General features: G+C 36.8%; 1 protein-coding gene across 1 annotated transcript in view; it reads left to right on the top strand.

Annotated features, from left to right (window-relative positions):
* Nucleotides 1-19,964, top strand: part of ST13 (ST13 Hsp70 interacting protein) — a 32,004-nt gene extending 12,040 nt beyond the window's left edge. The window contains exons 5-12 of the mRNA XM_060656261.3: nucleotides 2,333-2,399; nucleotides 7,380-7,464; nucleotides 7,821-7,931; nucleotides 11,463-11,565; nucleotides 13,134-13,250; nucleotides 14,501-14,549; nucleotides 16,962-17,095; nucleotides 18,082-19,964. Coding sequence (XP_060512244.1) covers nucleotides 2,333-2,399; nucleotides 7,380-7,464; nucleotides 7,821-7,931; nucleotides 11,463-11,565; nucleotides 13,134-13,250; nucleotides 14,501-14,549; nucleotides 16,962-17,095; nucleotides 18,082-18,210 — 795 coding nt within the window. The 3' untranslated portion in view covers nucleotides 18,211-19,964. The remainder of the gene's footprint in view (nucleotides 1-2,332; nucleotides 2,400-7,379; nucleotides 7,465-7,820; nucleotides 7,932-11,462; nucleotides 11,566-13,133; nucleotides 13,251-14,500; nucleotides 14,550-16,961; nucleotides 17,096-18,081) is intronic.
* The last annotated feature ends 1,545 nt before the right edge of the window (nucleotides 19,965-21,509 follow it).

Raw genomic sequence — 21,509 nt, 5'->3', positions numbered from 1 at the left:
GATGTATGCTGTTGATGTTTGAATTTGAATGCTTGTGTTTTTCATCTTTATGTTTTGTTTTGTTTTTTTTTTTTTTTTTAATTTTTTTTTTTTTCAACGTTTTTTTATTTTTGGGACAGAGAGAGACAGAGCATGAACGGGGGAGGGGCAGAGAGAGAGGGAGACACAGAATCGGAAACAGGCTCCAGGCTCCGAGCCATCAGCCCAGAGCCTGACGCGGGGCTCGAACTCACAGACCGCGAGATCGTGACCTGGCTGAAGTCGGACGCTTAACCGACTGCGCCACCCAGGCGCCCCTATGTTTTGTTTTGATTCATTTTGAAGTACACTTGGTTATTTATAAGTCACTTTTTCCTTACTCATTTTCAAAATGTGCCTCTGTTTTCTTAAACACATTAAAATCTTTATCAAACTCTTACTGGCCTTATTCTTTTACTTTTCCTGACTCTTGCTCATTTATTTGTGGATGGTTTGTGTGTGTGTGGATATTTTGACTGTGTGTACTTATGTGTTGATATCTTGACCATGAGTTCTTTGACATTTCACCTGTGGAAAAGTTTTTGGGGCCTGGGTAGAAGGTGTATTCCTCCAAAGAGGGAAGTGTTTGCTTCCATCAAGACTCTGGATTGGAGGTACCAAGTCAAGGACCACTTTAAAATCTCAGCATGGTTTTTCTGTTGTTTGTGTAACTATACAAGTAATGTGAATTCCACCAGAAACTCTGGCTTATCATTATAAGTTTACAGGGGAGTTTCTTTTTCTTTCTACTTGGCTGTTCCTTTCATTGGGACCAATTTATTTTGGGTTTGCTATTCTTGCAGGTATAGGCATGTGGGTGGGATTCCAGATTTATTGGAGGGTATCTGATTAGACAACATGTATTCTCTTCACCTGAATCTAGATTTTCTTTCATGTGTCCACTACCTTCAAAAACAGAATTGTGAGATCACCAGGTTTGACACCTGCTGAAGGGGTGAAAGCAGATGGAGTACTTGGCTACCTTACTGGATTTCAAGTCTTCATTTAATCTTGTTCTTTGAGGATTTCTACATTCTTATGTCAAAGATGACTTTTACATTTATTCAGGGTTTTATGTGTACCATGTTGCCATAAACTGCGTTGTCTTTTTTTTCTTTTTTAATTATTCTGGATTTGTAGGATGCCTGACTATCTGGTAAAGTGTGTCTTTGTTCTTTTTTGTTCTTTGTTTGAAAAAGATTTTTAAACTTCTACGTAGGAGTTTTTGTTGGAATTACTTTGAATTTACTGAGTAACTTGCGGTTCGGTTGAAGTATTCAAAAAATTTTTTCTTGGGGCACCTGGGTGGCTCAGTCAGTTAAGCCTCTGACTCTTGATCTCAGCTCAGGTCTTAATCTCAGTGTCATAAGTTCAAGCCCCATGTTGGGCGCCATGCTCGGCGTGTAGCCTACTTTAAAAAAAATTTTTTTTTTTCCCCATGAACATGGTATACATCTTGTGTTCTTTAATAGAATTTTACTTTTTCTCCCCTTGAAAGTCTTACATGTTCTTAGAATGGTATCCTGTTCTGTCCAGTTTTGTAATTGATTTTTGCTGATGTGGAGGAACTCTTATTTTTTTATGTTGTTTCTGTGTTTCTAAGGACTTTATTGAATTGTCTTAGTAGATCTAACAACCTGTCAGTTCTATTGGGTTTTCTAGTTAAATATGAAGACAGCTTGGTGTTTCCTTCCAATTCTTAAACCTGTCAAGTTATTTTCTTAATGAACTAGCCAGCAGTAGTAATATTTTACACAGTGGTTAATGGTGGAATGAATCTTTTTGCCTTTTTTAAAAGAAATAACCATTTTCCATTTAGGTAGGATGTTTGCTATAAGTTTTTGTTAGTAATGATCATTGTACTGTCAACATCTTGTATTCTGTACAGTATAGGTACTCTGTAGGTCTTTGTTCGAACAAAAGGATGAGACATTTCACTTAAAATTCAAGTATAACAGGACTTAGTTACATCTTTATGAGGAGATTGAGTTTTAGTATTTGTGAATAACTAGAAAGGAGTTGATAAGACCAGGGCAGGAACATCTTGCTTAGGTTGGTTGGGATGGAGGGACACAAAGGTGATGTCTAAAGTAAAGGTAGGGAGTGCAATTTATTGTTCATTATGAAAGATTAAAGCTCATCCTGTGTAATTTCTTACTAAACACTTACCATAGTTATCCTCTTTGTTCCCTGGAAACAAGAGAAGAATGAGTGAAAATGAGGGTTATATCTCCCCATCCCTAAGAAAGCCCAAGCTGCTTCCTTCTCTTTGCTTTCTCTGTTACTTCTAAGTTGACCTACGATTTCCCCCTAGATAACCGAGGAAATGATGGATCAGGCAAATGATAAAAAAGTGGCTGCCATTGATGCCCTAAATGATGGTGAGTGATTTTTTTTTTCGTCTTTGCTATATTTCTATATATTCTCTTTTTCCCTGCAGCAGCTGTTAAAATAGTGGAACAGTGGAAGGGAACTTAAATTTGCTGAGTATCTTATACTGGAGAAGAAAGTAAGCGTCCTATTCTCTACCCACCCCTTCCCCTTTGATAAAGAGGCTGAAACCACTCAGGTATCAATTACCTTGCCTCAGGGCATTGGATGCATCTTTCTGTGACTCAAAGACTCCTTTACCAGCTATATCCTTGTGTTTCTATACTGAGAAGAGGCAAAAGTCTTAAAAAAAAAAAAGGGGGTAGTAGTAGCAGCACAGTGGCTCTTAACTTTTGACACAGCAACACCCTTGGCAAATGATGTCCATAGGATAATAACATTCTTATTCTAATCTTTGCATGTTAGATCCTCTTCAGAAAATCCTTTCAAAGTGGGAGAGTGCTGGTAGTATTAAGCATAATATTTAATCAGTTATGATTTATAAAAACAAATCATTTCTTGGGTACTATGCAGACCCTTCCATAGCTGTGTGTTAGTGTGTCACAATGCCATTGTGGTGGAGCTGTTGCTGTCTGTTGCTGGAGTGTGTTTGGACTTCCGCCTGTAGAATTAGAAGATGACCGAACTTGAGGAGTTTAGCGTTGATTGCTATTCCAACTTGGCAAATGTATTCGCTTTCTTTTTTTTGTGATCTCACCACCTTCTTAGTTTAGGTCATTTTCACATGTTTATGCCATTGCATTAGCCTCAATAATTTGCCTACCTTAAATGTCTAGTTCCTTTATTGCTTTCTGTTCACTGTCCCTAGATTATTCTTTCTTAGAACCGCTTTTTATTTCCACAAATTCCTTTGCTTGTAACCTCTGACTAGCTTTTTGCACACTTTCTGAAGATCTTCATCAAGGCATTAAACCTGCTAGAGTCAGATCCCATATTTTGCCTTCCCAGCCTTGTTCTCTTCTTTTTGAATATTAACCTCTCATTACAGCCAGACCTTGCTGTCCTAGAACGTTCCTACACTTGTGCTCTGCTGCTTCTCTCTAAAGCTCTTCTTCACCTATTTCTGCTTTAATTCATACCCATCAATTGATCTCAGCCACTTCTCTTCCTGACCACTCCTTTTCCACACTAATCTTTTAATTTTACTACTACCTAATGTCTATTTATCCAACATTTATTTTGTGCTTTCTACCTACCTGACAGTTTTATTGTATTTAATGTGCATTATTTCATTAAAACCTCATACTACTCCCATTTTACAGGTTAATGAATAATCTGAGGTCGCAGAAGGGTTTTGACTTGTGCAGGATCTTACTGTGCCATGATACCAATTCATTTATTATTTTTGTCACTTATTTTGGCATATTGTTTTATATTTCTTAAATTTGTTTTCTTATTATTGCCTTAGCAATTTTTAATAAAATGAAGCTGCTGCCACTACCTGATAAGTCATGTTCTTGTTTTTCCACATTTCTTTCCAAGCTGTATTCATGTGTAAATTTAACCTAGTTCTAGTTTTAGAATAAATGTAATTTTATAGTATATCTTAGAGGGATAAAACATTAGTATTCTAAGCCTGGGATTGTAGATTCAGGCCCTGCGTGGGGTTGGAGAGACAGGAATATAATTAAACACTGAACTTAGGAAGCCAGAGTGCCTGGGTTTTGAATCCCAGTTCTGGCACTTACTAGCTAGGCAAACTTAGAGAAGTTACTCTTTGTCTCTGCTTCTGTTTCCTCCTTTGTATGATAAGGATAATGTACCTACATAGTATATTGAGGAATAAATATGTGTATTATGCCTTGAATAGTATCTGGTATCATTCTTATTAAGGTACTGGTATTTTTTTTTTTTTTTATGTTTATTCATTTTTGAGAGAAAGCATGAGCAGGGGAGGGGCAGAGAGAGATGGGGACATAGGATCCGAAGTGGACTCTAAGCTGACAGCAGTGAGCCCGATGCGGGGCTCAAACTCACGAACCGTGAGATCATGACCTGAGCTGAAGTCAGACCCTCAACCAACTGAGCCACCCAGGCTCCCCAAGTTACTGGTATTTCTAAAGTGTCAGTATTCTTACTGAATTTAAGATCTTAGTAAGTGTTTTTAGCTGTCACGTTATTATGTTACTTTCATTACGCTTTTCTGTTTAATATATTTAAAGCTTAGCATGTTCTAGGCAGTGTTTTTATTTTATTTTCTTAATATTTATTTTTGAGAGAATGAGCATGAGTGGGGGAGGGGCAGAGAGAGAGGGAGATAGAGAATCTGAAGCAGGCTCTGTCTGTGCTTTTAGTGCAAAGCCTGATTGGGGACTTGAACCCACTAGCCTTGAGATATTATGACCTGAGCCGAAGTCACACGCTCAACAGAGTGGGCCGCCCAGGCACCCCTCTAGTCAGTGTTTTATTTTTTATTTTTAAGATTATTTTATATTTACTCATTTTTGAGAGACAGAGGGCGAGCGTCGGAGTGGCAAAGAGAGAGGGAGTCACAGGATCCGAAGCAGGTTCCAGACTCTGAGCTGTCAGGACAGAGCCCGACACGGGGCTCAAACTCACAAACCGTGAGATGACCTGAGCTGAAGTCAGACCCTCAACCAACTGAGCCACCCAGGCACCCTAGGCAGTGTTTTAGATGCTAGATATACAGTGAGAAAAACAAAAGAGACCACGTTTTTTTCCTTTGAACCTCATATATTACTGGGGAACAAAACCAAATTGTAATTTAATGTTGGGTGGTAATAAGCGTGATGAAGAAAAATAGAGCTGAGTAAAAAAATAGTCACTGATGAAAGCTATGTTTTGCAAAGGGTGGTCAGAAAAGTATATGATGAAGTGAGTAAGCAATGTGAGGAAGAGCCTTTGAGACAGGTGAAGAACAAGTACAGAGGCTAACTGGGAGAGCATAACAGAAGGGCCTTGTAGCTGGAGCGAGGCGAGTGAAGGGGTAAGAATGGCAGGTGGAGTTGAGGTCATAGAAGCGCTTTGGAGTAGTGGGAGATGGGTGGTGGGAAGGTGGTGGGGAAGATAGATCACTACACTTCGTAGGTTAGACTGAGGACTTAACAATTTTATCCTTAAGGATGATTGGGAAGCTATTGAGGTGTTGTGGGTAGGGGTTTTTGTTTTTGAGTAGGAGAGCTTCATTGTGAGATGTATTTACTTTTGAAAAGGATTATTCTTGCTCTTTTATGTAAATGAGGTTATAGGGGCAAATAAGGGTATGTTCATTGTAGAAGAAGAAGCCAAAACGTGTTGATGTGCCAGAAATCTAAGAAAATACCTGAGAGGGAAAATGGGAGTGGGGAGAGCCAGAGGAGTTTGGAAGGCAGTGAGAGAGTTGTGTGTTTATCCCTGTGTGGGAGAGAAACACAATCCTCTATGGGTGTGTTTCTAAAACGTCTTGGCAAGCCAGAGTTGTCCAATAGAGGAGTTAACAGTCTCACAATAATGGGCCAGTCTTGGTGTCCTTGCTGTTATTTAGTCATTAACATTAGCTGGGAGCCGCTTGTGAAGTGTATCCTTGAGCACAGAAGATGGGGTTCTCCGGCTCCTCACAGCAGATATAAAGTGCATTGTCATGATACTACAGAGGGAATGCAAGAAATCAAGTCATATTTGATAATCCCAAGTGGCTAATGATGATGGCTTGGATTAGGGCAAAGAGTCTCAGACTTTCTCTGTTCCTAGTGTCCTTACTGTCATGACTTGAACATACCTTTTAGGCCAAAAGAAATGGCTAAGAGTTCCATTTATAATGTAGTTAGGTCCAAATAATTTAATAAGTATCTGTGTCATAACAAGTTAGTGATTGGAAAATCGTATACACAAATTGAAAAAATATATTTAATCTTATTCTTACGTAATATTTGTTTTCTAATAAGCGATGTATATATTTGGGCACTAAATAGCTTTTCGAATCTTGGATTCATATTGAACACTGCCACCCTCATTTCCCGTTCCACATCTGTTTTTCTACAGTTCTTACTTTTTTGTCATAGCAATCAGTAAAAACAGTTTTAGATTGGGGAGTTGAGAATGACTCCCAAGATTTGGGGCATGAGGTAGATGACGAATTAGCCAAACTATAGCCTCCTATTTTTATAAAAATGTAATGGAACAACATAACTACATGCATTTGTTTATGTGTTGTCTACAACTACAACAGCAGAATTGAATAGTTGATGATTGCAAAAATAATTTTTATGTGGCCCTTTCCAGAAAAGTTTGCTGACCTCTAAACTAGAGTGAATGAAAGAACCACATATTTAGTTGATAATATAAGGATGAGAAATGGATTTTATTTTATTTATTTATTTATTTATTTATTTATTTATTTTTAGAGAAGTGGATTTTAGAGATGGGGTCAGAGTTAACAGTTCAGTTTTGAACATGGTAGCTGTGAATTACTTATTAGACCTCCAAGCGTAATAATTTGTCACAGACATCTGCAGTAGTAACTAATGACATTCCACATTCTTCTGCATTGTTTAGGAGTTCTATTAAAGTTCTTTCTTTACACATTTACTAGCTGGGTAAATGTATTTTCCAAAGTGAACTGTGACATTACCTTTAAAACTCTGTGTTTGTCTTCCCTCCCCATGTTTCCTATGCCCCAAAATTAAACTTTGTGTAAAGACTTATTCTAATTGTATAGTATGTTTTATTTGTTGAATGACTTCACTGAAGGCACTAATACACAAAGAAGCTAACTAACTATGTGAATAGGATACACAGTAAATGAATTTAAAATGTGAGTTAAGGACTTTGCATGAGTTCTGGTTTTCTTGAATTTTTATATCATTCCTGTGAATTCAAATAGTATTTTTAATCAACCCTGTAAATTTAGTATGAGTACTTTTTTCTTTGTAAGTTTAAATTTATCCTTTTATTTTTTTTCTTTAAAAAAAACTCATGAGTCCTACTAAGAATGGGAGATATTCTTTATTTCTCAACCTGTTTTACTTTAGGTGAACTACAGAAAGCCATTGACTTGTTCACGGATGCCATCAAGCTGAATCCTCGCTTGGCCATTCTGTATGCCAAGAGAGCCAGGTGAGAGGTCTAAACAAAAAAAAGCATCCCTTTCTGCTGTGAATAATTCCTGCTCATTGATTTCAATAGAATTGCTTCTGTGACTATCTCAAAGGTGTTATTGTTCGAAATGAATACTTTTTTTTAATGTTTGTTTCTTTTGAGAGAGCATGCCCATGCGCAGGGGAGGGGCAGAGAAAGGGAGAGAGGAGAGAATCCAAAGCAGGCTCCACTCTCAGCACAGAGCCCAACGTGGGGCTTGATCTCACAACTGTGAGATCATGACTTGAACCGAAATCAAGAGTCAGACGCTCAACTGACTGAGCCAACCAGGCGCCCCAAAATAAATACTTTTTAATGTTACACTTCTTTTTTAGTGTCTTCATCAAATTACAGAAGCCAAATGCTGCCATCCGAGACTGTGACAGAGCTATTGAAATAAATCCTGATTCAGCTCAGCCTTACAAGTGGCGAGGGAAAGCACACCGGTAAATAATGGAATTTCATTATTTTCAGAACTTCTAAAATTTAAATCTGATGTTTTAATATGCCTTTAAAGCAAAACGAAGTTGCCTAAGGATTTAATTTCAAGATAATATGTGCTCGATAATAATTGAGGGACTATAAGGAACAAATAAAAATTCATTTTATTTCTTCAAAGAAAACCATTGTTTTACAGTTTTTGACTACATATAGTCAAATTTAAGGTAAGGATCAAAATTATTTCTAAAAAAGAACATGGCCTTACAAATTTTCTTTTAATTCTGTAACCTAACGTTAAACAATATGTTGTAGAAGAAGGAATTCCTTAGCCTCAAACTACTTTAGTTACTTACAGGTCACCTGAAAATCAGAAAAAGGGGAAAATAAAGAAGTGAATTTATCCTAGATTAGTCATCATTTCCTGGAAACAAAACTTAATGTTATACAAGTGAGTATTTGTGGCTTGGGGATGAGATGTCCAATGACATTTACATCTTATGTGGATTAGAAGGGTGTTGTACTCCCAAGTGTGGATGGGAATGAAAATGGATATGCATGGGACAACTGTATTAGGTACTCAAAAAAGCTCTGGTGATTATGAAGATGCACGTCAAAGATAAAGGTAAAAGATTAAAATTAGTGCTCTGGGAGTCAAAAAGTTCATGTATTGCTGTTGATCCTCTTGAGAGCCCAGTAATCTTTGAGCATTTCTTTGCTTTATGATACAAGGTAGCATGGGCTCATCTCCTGTTTTGCTTGTCCTAGACTCAGAAGAAACCATTTCTCCAAGAAACTAGGGTTCATTTTTGTGAGGATAATGTTTACAGAAAGTAAAGTTTGGCCACTAAATATGTTCATTGCCTCTGGGATAGCATTATTTCTGTCATTTCATTTGAACAGAGTTAGAAAAACATTTTTTAAATAATGATTTTAAGGAAAAAAGTTATGAAACCTTGAGTTTATACTGATATTTTCAATTAAAATTCAATATTAAATGTTTTCCCTTTTATTTTGCGTTTTTAAAATTTATTTTTTAAATTTACATCCAAGTTAGCATATAGTGCAACAATGATTTCAGGAGTAGATTCCTTAATGCCCCTTATGCATTTATCCCATCTCCCCTCCCACAACCCCTCCAGCAACCCTCTGTTTGTTCTCCATGTTTAAGAGTCTCTTATGTTTTGTCCCCCTCCCTGTTTTTATATTATTTTTGCTTCCCTTCCCTTACGTTTATCTGTTTTCTATCTTAAAGTCCTCATATGAGTGAAGTCATATATTTGTCTTTCCCTGACTAATTTCACTTAGCATAATACCCTCCAGTTCCACCCACATTGTTGCAAATAGCAAGATTTCATTCTTTTTGATTGCCAAGTGATACTCCATTGTATATATGTATGTATGTGTGTATATGTATATATGTATGTGTGTGTATGTATACACACACAGACACACAGACACACACACACCCCACATCTTTATCCATTCATCCATCGATGGACATTTGGGCTCTTTCCATACTTTGGCTATTGTTGATAGTGCTACTATAAACATTGGGTGCACGTGTCCCTTCGAAACAGCACACCTGTATCCCTTGGATAAATACCTAGTAGTGGAATTGCTGGGTCGTAGGGTAGTTGTATTTTTAATTTTTTGAGGAACCTCCATGCTGTTTTCCAGAGTGGCTGCACCAGTTTGCATTCCCACCAGCATTGCAAAAGAGATCCTCTTTCTCTGCATCCTCGCCAACATCTGTTGTTGCCCAAGTTGTGAATGTTAGCCATTCTGACAGGTGTGAGGTGGTACCTCATTGTGGTTTTGATTTGTATTTCCCTGATGATGGGTGATGTTGAGCATTTTTTCATGTGCTGGTTGGCCATCTGGATGTCTTCTTTGGAGAAGTGTCTATTCATGTCTTTTGCCCATTTCTTCACTGGATTATTTGTTTTTTGGATGTTGAATTTGATAAGTTCTTTATAGATTTTGGATACTAACCCTTTATCTGATATGCCATTTGCAAATATCTTCTCCCATTCCGTGAGTTGCCTTTTAGTTTTGCTGATTGTTTCCTTCACTGTGCAGAAGAAGCTTTTTATTTTGATGAGGTCCCAATAGTTCATTTTTGCTTTTGTTTCCCTTGCCTCTGGAGACGTGTTGAGTAAGAAGTTGCTGCGGCCAAGATCAAAGAGGTTTTTGCCTGATTTCTCTTTGAGGATTTTGATGGCTTCCTGTCTTACATTGAGGTCTTTCATCCATTTTGAGTTTCTTTTTGTGGATGGTGTAAGAAAGTGGTCCAGGTTCATTCTTCTGCATGTCGCTGTCCAGTTTTCCCAGCACCACTTGCTGAAGAGACTGTCTTTATTCCGTTGGATATTCTTTCCTGCTTTTTCAAAGATTAGTTGGCCATATGTTTGTGGGTCCATTTCTGGGTTCTGTATTCTGTTCCATTGATCTGAATGTCTGTTTTTGTACCATGCATTTTTGACACTATTCTCTTAGACTCAAAATCCTTATCTGTAATGTGTTTACTTGTTATTCAATAACATACATAAAATTGTTTTTACAGTCCTACCTTAACAATTTTATACTCCCTAAGCAAAGTTGAAAGTTTTTGTGTCTGTTGCAGTTTTTATCCTTAGAATATATCCCAGTTAAGATACATAGTCAAAATGCTGTTTAAAAATTTTTTTTTTTAATGTTTATTTTTCAGAGGGTGTAAGTGGGGGTGGGGCAGAGAGAGAGGGAGACACAGAATCTGAAGCAAACTCCAGGCTCTGGGCTGTTGGCGCAGAGTCTGACTCGGGGCTTGAACTCATGACCTGAGTCAAAGTTGGACGCCCACCAACTGAGCCACCCAGGTGCCCCTCAAAATACTGTTTTAAAAGTTATTTGACTTTTCTGTATGCTGTATGCTCTGTGTGATAAACAGCTGGTTTTTTTTGTTTGTTTGTTTTTCTCTGTTTGTGGTCAGGTTTTGGGGTTACTTTATTTCTGTCTTTTCTGTCTTTAATTTTCATAGTTTGCATGTATAAAACCCTTCTGTGTTTAAAGAGTCAAAACTGAGTTAACAGGTATACCCAGAAAAGTCATTTCTGTTGTTACCCCTCTACTCCATTCTTACCTTCTCCCACAATCTTTTGTTTCTCCTGTCAATAAAATGTGTACACATGTATTATTTCTCTTCTGCCTTTATAGCATACTAAATATACATTATGTTAATTCCATTTTTAAGGAGTTGAAATCAGAATTTCAAATTTGAAAATTGTAGCTCTACATAATTTGAAAAATTTTACAATATTTTGAATTAAAGTAATTTTTTAAAGTTTAAAGTATCTTTTAGAAGAGCAGCTTTATAGTTACCAAAGAGGAAATTAAATTTGCAAGTTTTTATAGAGTAGAACATGGTAATTGAATTGGTTTGTGAAAATTTATACTTCAGATATTTAATTTTAAATTTGTTCGGTAACTTTTTTTTTTTAACAAGAAAGACACCATGCCACATAAGTGGATATGTATAAAATGAATTTAATCTGTTTCAGACTTCTGGGCCATTGGGAAGAAGCAGCACATGATCTTGCCCTTGCTTGTAAACTGGATTATGATGAAGATGCTAGTGCAATGTTGAAAGAAGTTCAGCCAAGGGTATGTTAAAGTACAGAAAGGGAATGTCGTTAACTGTGATGCCCTGTGGCTCTAGTACTCAGCCCCTTGCAATAATTTACCTGTGGAACATACAAAGAAACAGACATTTGGATGTTTTCATCTGTTATCACTGAAGTTTATGCTCACCTCTGGAAATGTCATTAGGTTGTCATGCCTTTATTTCTCTTGCTGTATTAAAGCAAACTGTTACTTTGGTTTGCATGCCTGCAATAGGCTGAAAATTAGAGATGGGAAAGGGGGCATCAAGTTTATAGCAAGGAAAAAAATAGAAAACCTGTAAAATGTGACCCAAGGTTGTGTCCGGTCTTTTTATGTTGTAGGTATATGCAGCCCTGTATAAAGCTTGAGGGCCTTGTGGAAGTAGCAAGTTTCATCCTTTTAAAAATAATATTAAATCCAAAAACTAAAATGATTGTGTTTTAAAAAGACAATTGTTAAGATAATTCTTTTAAGGGGTGCCCAGGTGGCTCAGTGGGTTAAATATCAGACTTCAGCTCAGGTCATGATATCATGGTTCGTGGGTTCGAGCCCTGCATCGGCCTCTGCTATAAGCACAGAGCCTGCTTTTATTTTTAATTTTTATTTATTTTTAATTTTTTTTGAGATAGAATCTTAAGCAACCTCCATGCTCAGCACAGAACCTGACATGGGGCTTGATTCCATGACCCAGGGGATCATGAGCTGAGCCAAAATCAAGAATCAGATGCTCTACCTTCTGAGCCACCCAGGCACCCGTAGAACATGAGATTCTTTAATTTTTTTTTTTTTTAATGTTTATTTATTTTTGAGACAGAGTGCTAGCAGGGGAGGAACAGAGGGAGAGGGAGACACAGAATCTGAAGCAGGCTCCAGGCTCTGAGCTGTCAGCCCAATGCCCAACATGGGGCTCGAAATCAGGAACTGTGAGATCATGACCTGAGCTGAAGTCGGATGCTTAACCACTTGAGCCATGTAGGCACCCCAAGATTCTTAAAAAATAATCATAAACAAACGGAAGTAACAATTGAATATGACTTCAAATTTGTTTTCTGAATAAATAATAGATTCCAAATATTTGGCCCAGGCTATGTGCTAGTGCCTGGTACGTATATTTTCTCTTAATCTTTACAGCATTCTATAAGACTTAAGTATTTCTCTTCTCCTGCCCACCATCCCCTCAGTTTATGGATGCGAAAACTTAAGTATAGTTAGACTGTCACAAATAACTGGTGTGTATATTCTCAGTCTCTACCTTGCCATGGCAAGCATCAGGCAAGAATTGTGCAATTGGAAACCTAATTGTCATCCTTGAGTAGTTACTTGTTTGAAATTTATAAACTTTCTAACTTAGAATCTCATCCTCTTTCTTTTATTTCACAGTGGACTTGTTAAAGTCTGAGTATGTAAGGTATTTTCTTACAAGGTAAATCTGTCATTCAGAACTGTGTGTTGAATTTAACACTTCTCCACAAAGAAAAATGATTCTTTAACGAAACTGGTGGTTGGGTTGCATTTACTCAGCTCTTAAAGGAAACATTTTTCTGTGTGTGTGTTTTTTTTTTCCATAGGCCCAGAAAATTGCTGAACATCGGAGAAAGTATGAGCGAAAACGTGAAGAACGAGAGATCAAAGAAAGAATAGAAAGGGTTAAGAAGGCTCGGGAAGAACATGAGAGAGCCCAGAGGGTAAAGTTTCCGTAGCTAGACCATCAAAGGGAAATACAGTAGATTAGAGTTTTAGGATATCATTCTGATTCTTGGCTCTTAATGCTGGCTGCAGTTCTGTAGGCTGATACTACTTATAGAGAGTTTTCCTTCCTTCTTATCTAATTTGTAGGGATATCTTTTGTCCTTAAATTCTTAAGTGAGCTTATACATCCCCAGTTTATATTCATGTTGTGTCCTCCTAAAATTAGGGATTTTTTTTTTGGGGGGGGGTCGGGTAATTAAAACTTGTCAGTATTATTTGATTTCTTGTGGATGCTTTCCCTGATTTGTTGTTTTACGATTCCTCCTGTTCCAGTGTGGATTCATAGCTATTTAAAATAGACTATTTTTTATTTTTAGTTACAAAGTCCTAAAACTTAGATAAAAGTTACTCGTAATTCGTCCACAATATTCCTACTGTTCTTGTTTCTCTTAGTTTTTCTATATTAGCTTTTTGCATTTGATGTTATCATCTTCCATCTAGTTATTTCCAACAGTTTTGAATAAAAGGATGTAAAGCTATGTTATAATTACGTAACATGACATCCTAATTTTTCATCACTTAATATTAAATATTAATATTTAACAAAATTAATAACACTAATTTATAATTGAATTTAATAAAATAATTTAACACAATAATAAATGCTTTTAAAGCATCATGCTTAATTTTTAGGATTACAGTTTGTAGTCGTCAAAAAATTTCTACAGTTATATATCCTTGATGACTTTATGATTGGTTATGAGGAAAATTTGTATTTTCTTTGTTGGAAATTGCAAAAACAAATCAGTAAAATTCTGGTAGTATTAAGTTATGTGGAGAGAGTATGGAAAAGACGAACCTGAGAAACAAAAGCCATTGGCAGTCTTCATCATTTAACCATGTGCTTTCATTTTAGAGTTTTAACGTTAAGAAGTTACACTTTGCATAAGCATGGACAGACGTCAGTCCGTACTGTATTGCTTTCCAGTTGTTAGGTGTTTTTTTTCCTACCCCAAGTAGAGGTAAAACACTAGACAGCTCTACTAAAAGTAAAGCTCCTTACAACCTAGCTAGAAAATTTTGGAGAGGCGGATGGGGCGTGTTCTTTAGTCCAATATTGCCATTTGAAACTTGTCATTCCTCTAACTAGCTGATTTTACAGTTTTTTGCATGGTTTTGCAGACTCATAACCACTACCACCACCACCACCCCCATTATATAATTTCTTTCTTTCTTTGTATTAAAGGAGGAAGAAGCCAGACGACAATCAGGAGCTCAGTATGGCTCTTTCCCAGGTATTTTTAAAGAAAATTTAAAACTATTAGTATTGTAAATAATCGGAAAATATTCTGAATTGGGGCTCAAATAGGTCTATTATATTTAGTACTATTAGTCCCTGAAATACTGAAAAAAGTCTTTAGAATGTTAGCCTCTAGAAAGTTTCATTCTCATTTAAAAATGTTATATTAGTGGAAATAATATTATATTAATTATTTTCCTCACACTTTGAGCAGTATATATATATTTTTTAAGAAAGTACCCATGCACGCTCATGTGAGGAGAGGTGGGAACGGGAAAGAGAATCGTAAGCAGATTCCACACCCAGGACAGAGCCTGAGGTAAGGCTTGATCTCACAACTGGTGAGATCATGAGCTGAGCCCCGAAATTGAGAGTCAGACACTTAATTGAGCCACCCAGGCACCCACCCCAGAGCAGCTAACATTTATTGAGATATGAACATTGTACTTTAAGAGATGGAGTAAGAGTTGATTATGATGTATTCTAAATATTTCTTTTTTTTTTTTTTAATATTTTTTTTTTTTTAACGTTTATTTATTTTTGAGACAGGGAGAGACAGCATGAACGGGGGAGGGTCAGAGAGAGAGGGAGACACAGAATCGGAAACAGGCTCCAGACTCTGAGCTGTTAGCACAGAGCCTGATGTGGGGCTCGAACTCACAGACCGCGAGATCATGACCTGAGGCGAAGTCGGATGCTTAACCGACTGAGCCACCCAGGCGCCCCAATATTCTAAATATTTCTAAATTATCACAATTGGATTTTATTCTGTTAAATGTTGATATTCACGAGAGACTAGGTAAAAGCACTGTATGAAATTATTCATAAAAAATATTTTGAGTCAAGTGTAAAAATAATATAAGCTCTTTTTTGTAAATGTCAAATGATTAGAAATTACTACAGGGACAAAGTCTTCAATGATAGCAGAGGCCTAGCCTATATGATACAGGTAGAAGAACAGTTAAAAAGGCACTGCAGGAACAATTTTTGAATACTTCCTGAATGAGACAGTGTGAAATTTAAAAACCAGGAAGAGATTTTTTTAAAGTTTGTAATTCTAATGGGGAATCTGCTGCCTTCAGCTGTTTTAATAGTAACCAGCTTTCTCTGAAAGGTTTACAGAGGCAGCTACACACCCCCTAATGGGTGTATGCCACTGGCTGCAACTTAAGTTCCATGGTCACAGGCTAGAAAAGATAGCCTTTATTCTGAAAGGTCATGTGCCAAGCAAGTAAAAAGAAAGAACATCTATTGGGGATGACTTTGTGTTTGAAGAAAAAGCAAGAAAATGCAGTTCATAGCTTACATTCTGCTTAAAATGTAAATAATTTTATATCCAGTATCTTTGCTTTAGAGGAAAACCACTAGTGTAGATTAGTACTAGAGATTACTTTTTTATTATGTGGATTTTATTGTCTAGATTTCACAAGCAGGCCGGTTAACTCTTTTTGTGCTGGACCAGTTATTTTTTTTATGGATAGAAACTACTTTTTCAGTGAGTAGGGGCATCAAGAGAAGCTAGTAGTTTTTTTCCAGCTTCTTAGATTCTCTTACCTGTGATTATTAGCTACTTATGGGAATGTTTTAAATTGTTGAGCCAGGAGGAAATGACTTCGTTCTTTGTGTTTTTTCTTTATGATGGCTTATGTGTAGTCACCCTTGATCTGTAAGATACATTAATGTAAAGTGTATTCCCTTATAGATGTCTATGTTGGTATAATTGTGATTTCATAATATTTCCAGTGGACATAAAAGGTGTATGTAGTGAACAACTGAGTAGAAGATAATTTGTGTTTATAATCTAAAAATATACTGGGAGAATGAAATTTTTTTTGCTAGAGTATTGTCCTCAGTATAAAGAAGAAATACCAGGAGTGCTTGTTAAAAATGCAGATTTTCACTTGCACAGATTTTGATCGTGTCTATGGTGGAGATAGAAATCCACAGCTTTTTAAAACAAGCATTTCATTTAGTTCTTGAAAGAATGCTCTACAGGAATACAGTTTAAACAGAAACAACTAAAGTCTTACAAATCAGAACTTGGAATTGAAACACATAGTATTAAAAAGAGAAAATAAGATGACTGAGATGACTTTATTTGTAATTCCAGGGACTGTTTTAGCTAAGATTAGTTTCTTTCTTTAACAGTCTTAATTACTAGGAAAAACTAAATGCAAAAGGTAGTAAAGTTGATTTACAGCCTTATTTTTTAGGAGAAAATTTGAAGGTAAAATTCTCATTTGCATCCAGTTAGAATGTTAAGACTACTTTGTGGCTAGTAGCCCCCTTGTTCTTTTTGCATGCACTTGTGAGTGTGTGTGATTTTCATTGGAAGGAAATAGTGTGCTGTCACTACTTGAGAAAGAATATGGCTGGTGTCTTGCAGCTACTTCATTTATTCTTGCAGGTGGCTTTCCTGGGGGAATGCCTGGTAATTTTCCTGGAGGCATGCCTGGAATGGCGGGGGGAATGCCTGGAATGGCAGGAATGCCTGGGCTCAATGAAATTCTTAGTGACCCAGAGGTTCTCGCAGCCATGCAGGTAAGACTTGGAAGAACAAAGTTGGGCCTTGTATCCCTAAGGTATTTCTTTTATTAATTCTAAGTAGAGACAAAGGTTACTATGTTAGACATGTTTTACTTGTCAGAATTACCACATAGCTCATTACACAGTTCTACTCTTCATTTTTTATTTCAGAATGAGTAGCTTAAGTTATTAAAAATAATAGTTTGTAGTATAGTTTGTAATACGGTTCTATAATACTATTAGTCTGTAATAGTTTGATTATATCCAGATGTCTTTACTTATTTATTTATATTTCAAGTTTTTATTTAAATTCTAGTTAGTTAACATATAGTGTTATATGTAATACTGGTTTCATGAGTAGAATTTAGTAGTTCAGTTGTCCTTAATATTTATTTTTGAGACAGAGAAAGACAGCATGAACGAGGGGGGGTCAGAGAGGGAGACACAGAATCCGAAGTACACTCCAGGCTCTGAGCTGTCAGCACAGAGCCCAACGTGGGGCTCAAACTCATGAACTGCAAGATCATGACCTGAGCAGAAATCGGATGCTTAACCAACTGAACCACCCAGGCACCCTTAGTTTATTTTGAGTGAGAGAGAGAGAGAGCACGCGCACGAGCAGGAGAGGGACAGAAAGAGAGGGAGAGCACGCAGCTTGACATGGGGCTCGATCCCACAAACTGTGAGAATATGACATGAGCCAAGGTCAAGAATCAGATGCTTAACTGAACCACCCAATCATCCCTAATTTAGTCGTCCTTTTAATCAAAATTGTGTATGCTTTTTTTCATTATCTAGTTAAAGTGATATAATTGGTGTTTGACTTTGAAGTGCACATTAATAATATTTATACTTCGGGGACTTGTCCAAAATTCCATTTAACTTGTCTCTGACAAAATTGTCAAGTTTAAATAAAGAGATAAGATTTAGGATAATAAATGTTAAACCACAGAACTCTTTTAAACGCTAAAAAAAAAACACATTACCTTTTTTTTTTTCAGGATCCAGAAGTTATGGTGGCCTTCCAGGATGTGGCCCAGAACCCAGCAAATATGTCAAAATATCAGAGTAACCCAAAGGTTATGAATCTCATCAGTAAATTGTCAGCCAAATTTGGAGGTCAAGCATAATGCCTTTCTGACAAATAAAGCCCTTGCTGAAGGAAAAGCAACTTCGATCACCTATTGGATGTCGCAATAATACAAACCAGTGTACCTCTGACCTTCTCATGGAGAAAGCTGGGGTGCTGTGAAGATAATCCCTACCCCTCTGCCCCACATACAACTGAGACATTTTTCAGTGGTTTGCCATTAGGGTTTTCATTCAGATGATGTTTTCCTACTAGGAATTACAAACTTTAAACACTTTTTAAACCTTAAAAATATTTAAAAACATATTAAAAGGGTGTGTTAATCCCTACATTTTTCTTTACTAATCATTTCAGTTTTTTTCCTTTGGATTAATTGGGCAAGGAAGATACTTCAGTATGGAAGATTTATTGCTCAGTTTGAAATAAAGGCTTATTAGCGAGAGGCAAATATAACATTTAAATAGATTAAGTTTGAGTTGGGTATAGGTTACTGAGGCATTTTGACTTGTCTTTTTAAATGCTTTATTTTTTAAACATGATTTATTTCAATAAAACCATTGGGACCACCAGTATTGCAGTAGGACCTGGATAGGGGCCGGAAGTTCTTGGCAGGGCAGCAGCAACCTTTCTCCTTTAATATAGCATGCACACTTGTGCAGATGCATTTAAATCTTACACTGTGGTGAAGGGATGATTTTTATAATGCTGCAGTAGAGTTGGATTACTTAGCTGTGTTCTTGTGTGATACAGAAAATAAATGTTTCGTATTATTTCCACACGGGAAATAAGGGAATACTTTTCTTTTTGTATTTCTGTGTTTAGAATGACCTTTCCTAGTCAGAAAATGGCCCATCTCATTGTGTGTTTTCTACTTGTTTTCGCCTCCCCATCCCCTTATTCTTTTTGGGCTAAAGATTGTCCTTTTTCACTGGCACCATCACTAATATCATTCACAGCATAATTGTGCAAGCATATGTAATGCTGGGTTTAATTTAATATGTAATACATATAATGATTATGGAAGGTAATATCCATAGCAGCTGTAGTTTCTTACTTGGCCAACAGATTTCATATTTAAGTGTTAGGTTTTCACTTCAGTGAAAGCTTATATCAAAAGATGTTGGGAGGAGGGATTCCCTTTGTGTTCAGTTCTCTACTTAGGAAATACCTATTGCAATTGGAGTTTATCTTACCTTATTTGTCTTCATATTTTGGAAAGCATGAGGTTTGACTTCATTGATACACTACAGGGGAACTAAACTTTTTGGTCCAACATGAATTATAAAATTGATGAGATCCATGGTTCTTCATTGTGGAGTTGATGGTATTATTATGAGTCCTTGTACTGCTATTCATCTCTTAAATAGTGCACCATATCCCCACCTCTCCTTTTTCTCCCTCCCTCTCTTCAAGGATAAAGAAATGATAGATTTTCTGCTGTACATTCAACTCTTACATTAATTAAGTCCAGGCACTGTACCAGGAATTGCTAGGTTTCTACCTATCTTTCAATTTAAAGTGGCGGGTGTTTAAAAACAGTTTCAAGGGATTAGACGCTCTGTACTTTGCTTATTTGAAGAATCAGTGGTAGGAGCCAGTAAAAAAATTTCATGGAATACATTTCTGAAATAGCACATTTCTGGAGTCATAAGTGACTTGATTCAGGTTCTCATCCTTTGCTGTACACAAACGGTAATGCATCTGTTATATAAGTGAGAAAAGGCTGTATGCTAACTGAGCATGCTTTTTAAACCCTTTAAAAATACTCAGCATATAAACTTGAGTTTGAGCTTGCCAGTGTTTTTTTGTTGTTGTTAATGTGTGTTCTCTCAAAATTTCTAATGTGTGCTGTGAATAACTCAAGAAGACCAGTTCCTTTTGGGTTCCTTGTTTGATTTACTTAATTATATATTACTTAAATACATTCTAACATTGCAAATAGTACCATAAATGGGTAAAAGTAAAATTGGTCTTCAGAAAAATGTGTCCTGTGCTTTTAAGTTCCACAAATACAAAGTACATTCATTTTCATAGAAACTCAGTATCATTTCTAAACCAGAAGTGTTTTTTTCTTGTGCTAACAATGCTATAAGAAGGAAAAGTAAAGTAGTTTTTTTTTTTTTTCTGCTTAAAAATATAGTCAATGGATTTCTAGCTACATTAAAAATAAACTATGGTTTCAAACTGGATATTGACCCCCCCACACTTTTTTTCCCCAGTACATGTTCTGTTTATTTCATGTCTTTAGCACTCACCTTAAGTTATTTGCTGGACACAGTAGGCTTTAGTTCATAAAGTACTGTTACAACGACTTCATAAGAAAAATTAGATGTTAAACAGAGCTTTACTTTTCTTTCAGGTAGCAGTCCAGAGGTAAGCTCTTCTGCCATACTCCAAAGGCAGCTTCTGAGTCCAAAAGTGTTTGTTCTGATGATCATCTTCTAGCGTGAGGAAACAGGAGAGGGCGTCAGGGAAGCACATACTGAGATACTGAGACTGATCCACAGAATTAACATTTTAATGACTTCTCATATTCCATTGGTCAATTTTTTTTTTTTTTTTTTTTTTTTTTTTTTTTTTTTTTTGGTCTTGAGACCATATTTAGCTGCAAGGAAAGCTAGAAAGTAATAGTCCACTGCTTTGTGGTCATGTACCCAATAAAAAACTACAGAAGAAAAAGTTGTTACCTGGGGCAACAGCTAGCAGGCTGCCACCTTAGGATATGCTGGCCTGATTGGGATAAGGGAGAAACAACATTTTAGAGGTTTGGTGCTCTGTAATCAGTTTGAAAGCATTGGCCCCATTCTGGTAATGACCATAACGGTAAGTGCTCTTATTCCCATTTTATATAGATGAGGAAACTGAAGCACTTAAATTGCCCAAGCTGGAGCCCGTGGATGGCGTAGTTAAGTGTCCAACTCGGTTTTGGCTCAGAGCGTGATGTCACGACTCGAGTTTCAGCCTTGTATCAGGCTCCACTCTGACAGTGCAGAGCCTGCTTGGGATTCTCCTCCCTCTCTCTGCCCCTCCCCTGCTCATTCTCTCTCTCGCTCTCAAAAATAAACATTAAAAAAAATAATTAAAAAAAAATAAATTGCCTAAGTTAACACTCCTGCTGATTTGTGAAGCTGATGTTCTCACTAGTCTTATTCTTCAAAGGTCCTCCTCCTTCCCTTGCCCCCAAGGTCTTCCTCTTAAATTCTATGCCCTGCTGCCGTCTGGCGAAGGTTGCTTCTTGCAGGATTGTTCATTACTTCAAAAAATTGGAAAGAAATTTGAGGAGGATTGGCTAAATAAGGAATATCGTACGTCACTGGGTGTACTGATGTGCACACCCAA

Source organism: Panthera onca, chromosome B4, assembly GCF_046562875.1.
Source record: "Panthera onca isolate mPanOnc1 chromosome B4, mPanOnc1 haplotype 2, whole genome shotgun sequence".
In the NCBI taxonomy this organism is placed as follows: Eukaryota; Metazoa; Chordata; class Mammalia; order Carnivora; family Felidae; genus Panthera; species Panthera onca.
This window is presented reverse-complemented; position numbering and strand designations above follow the sequence as displayed.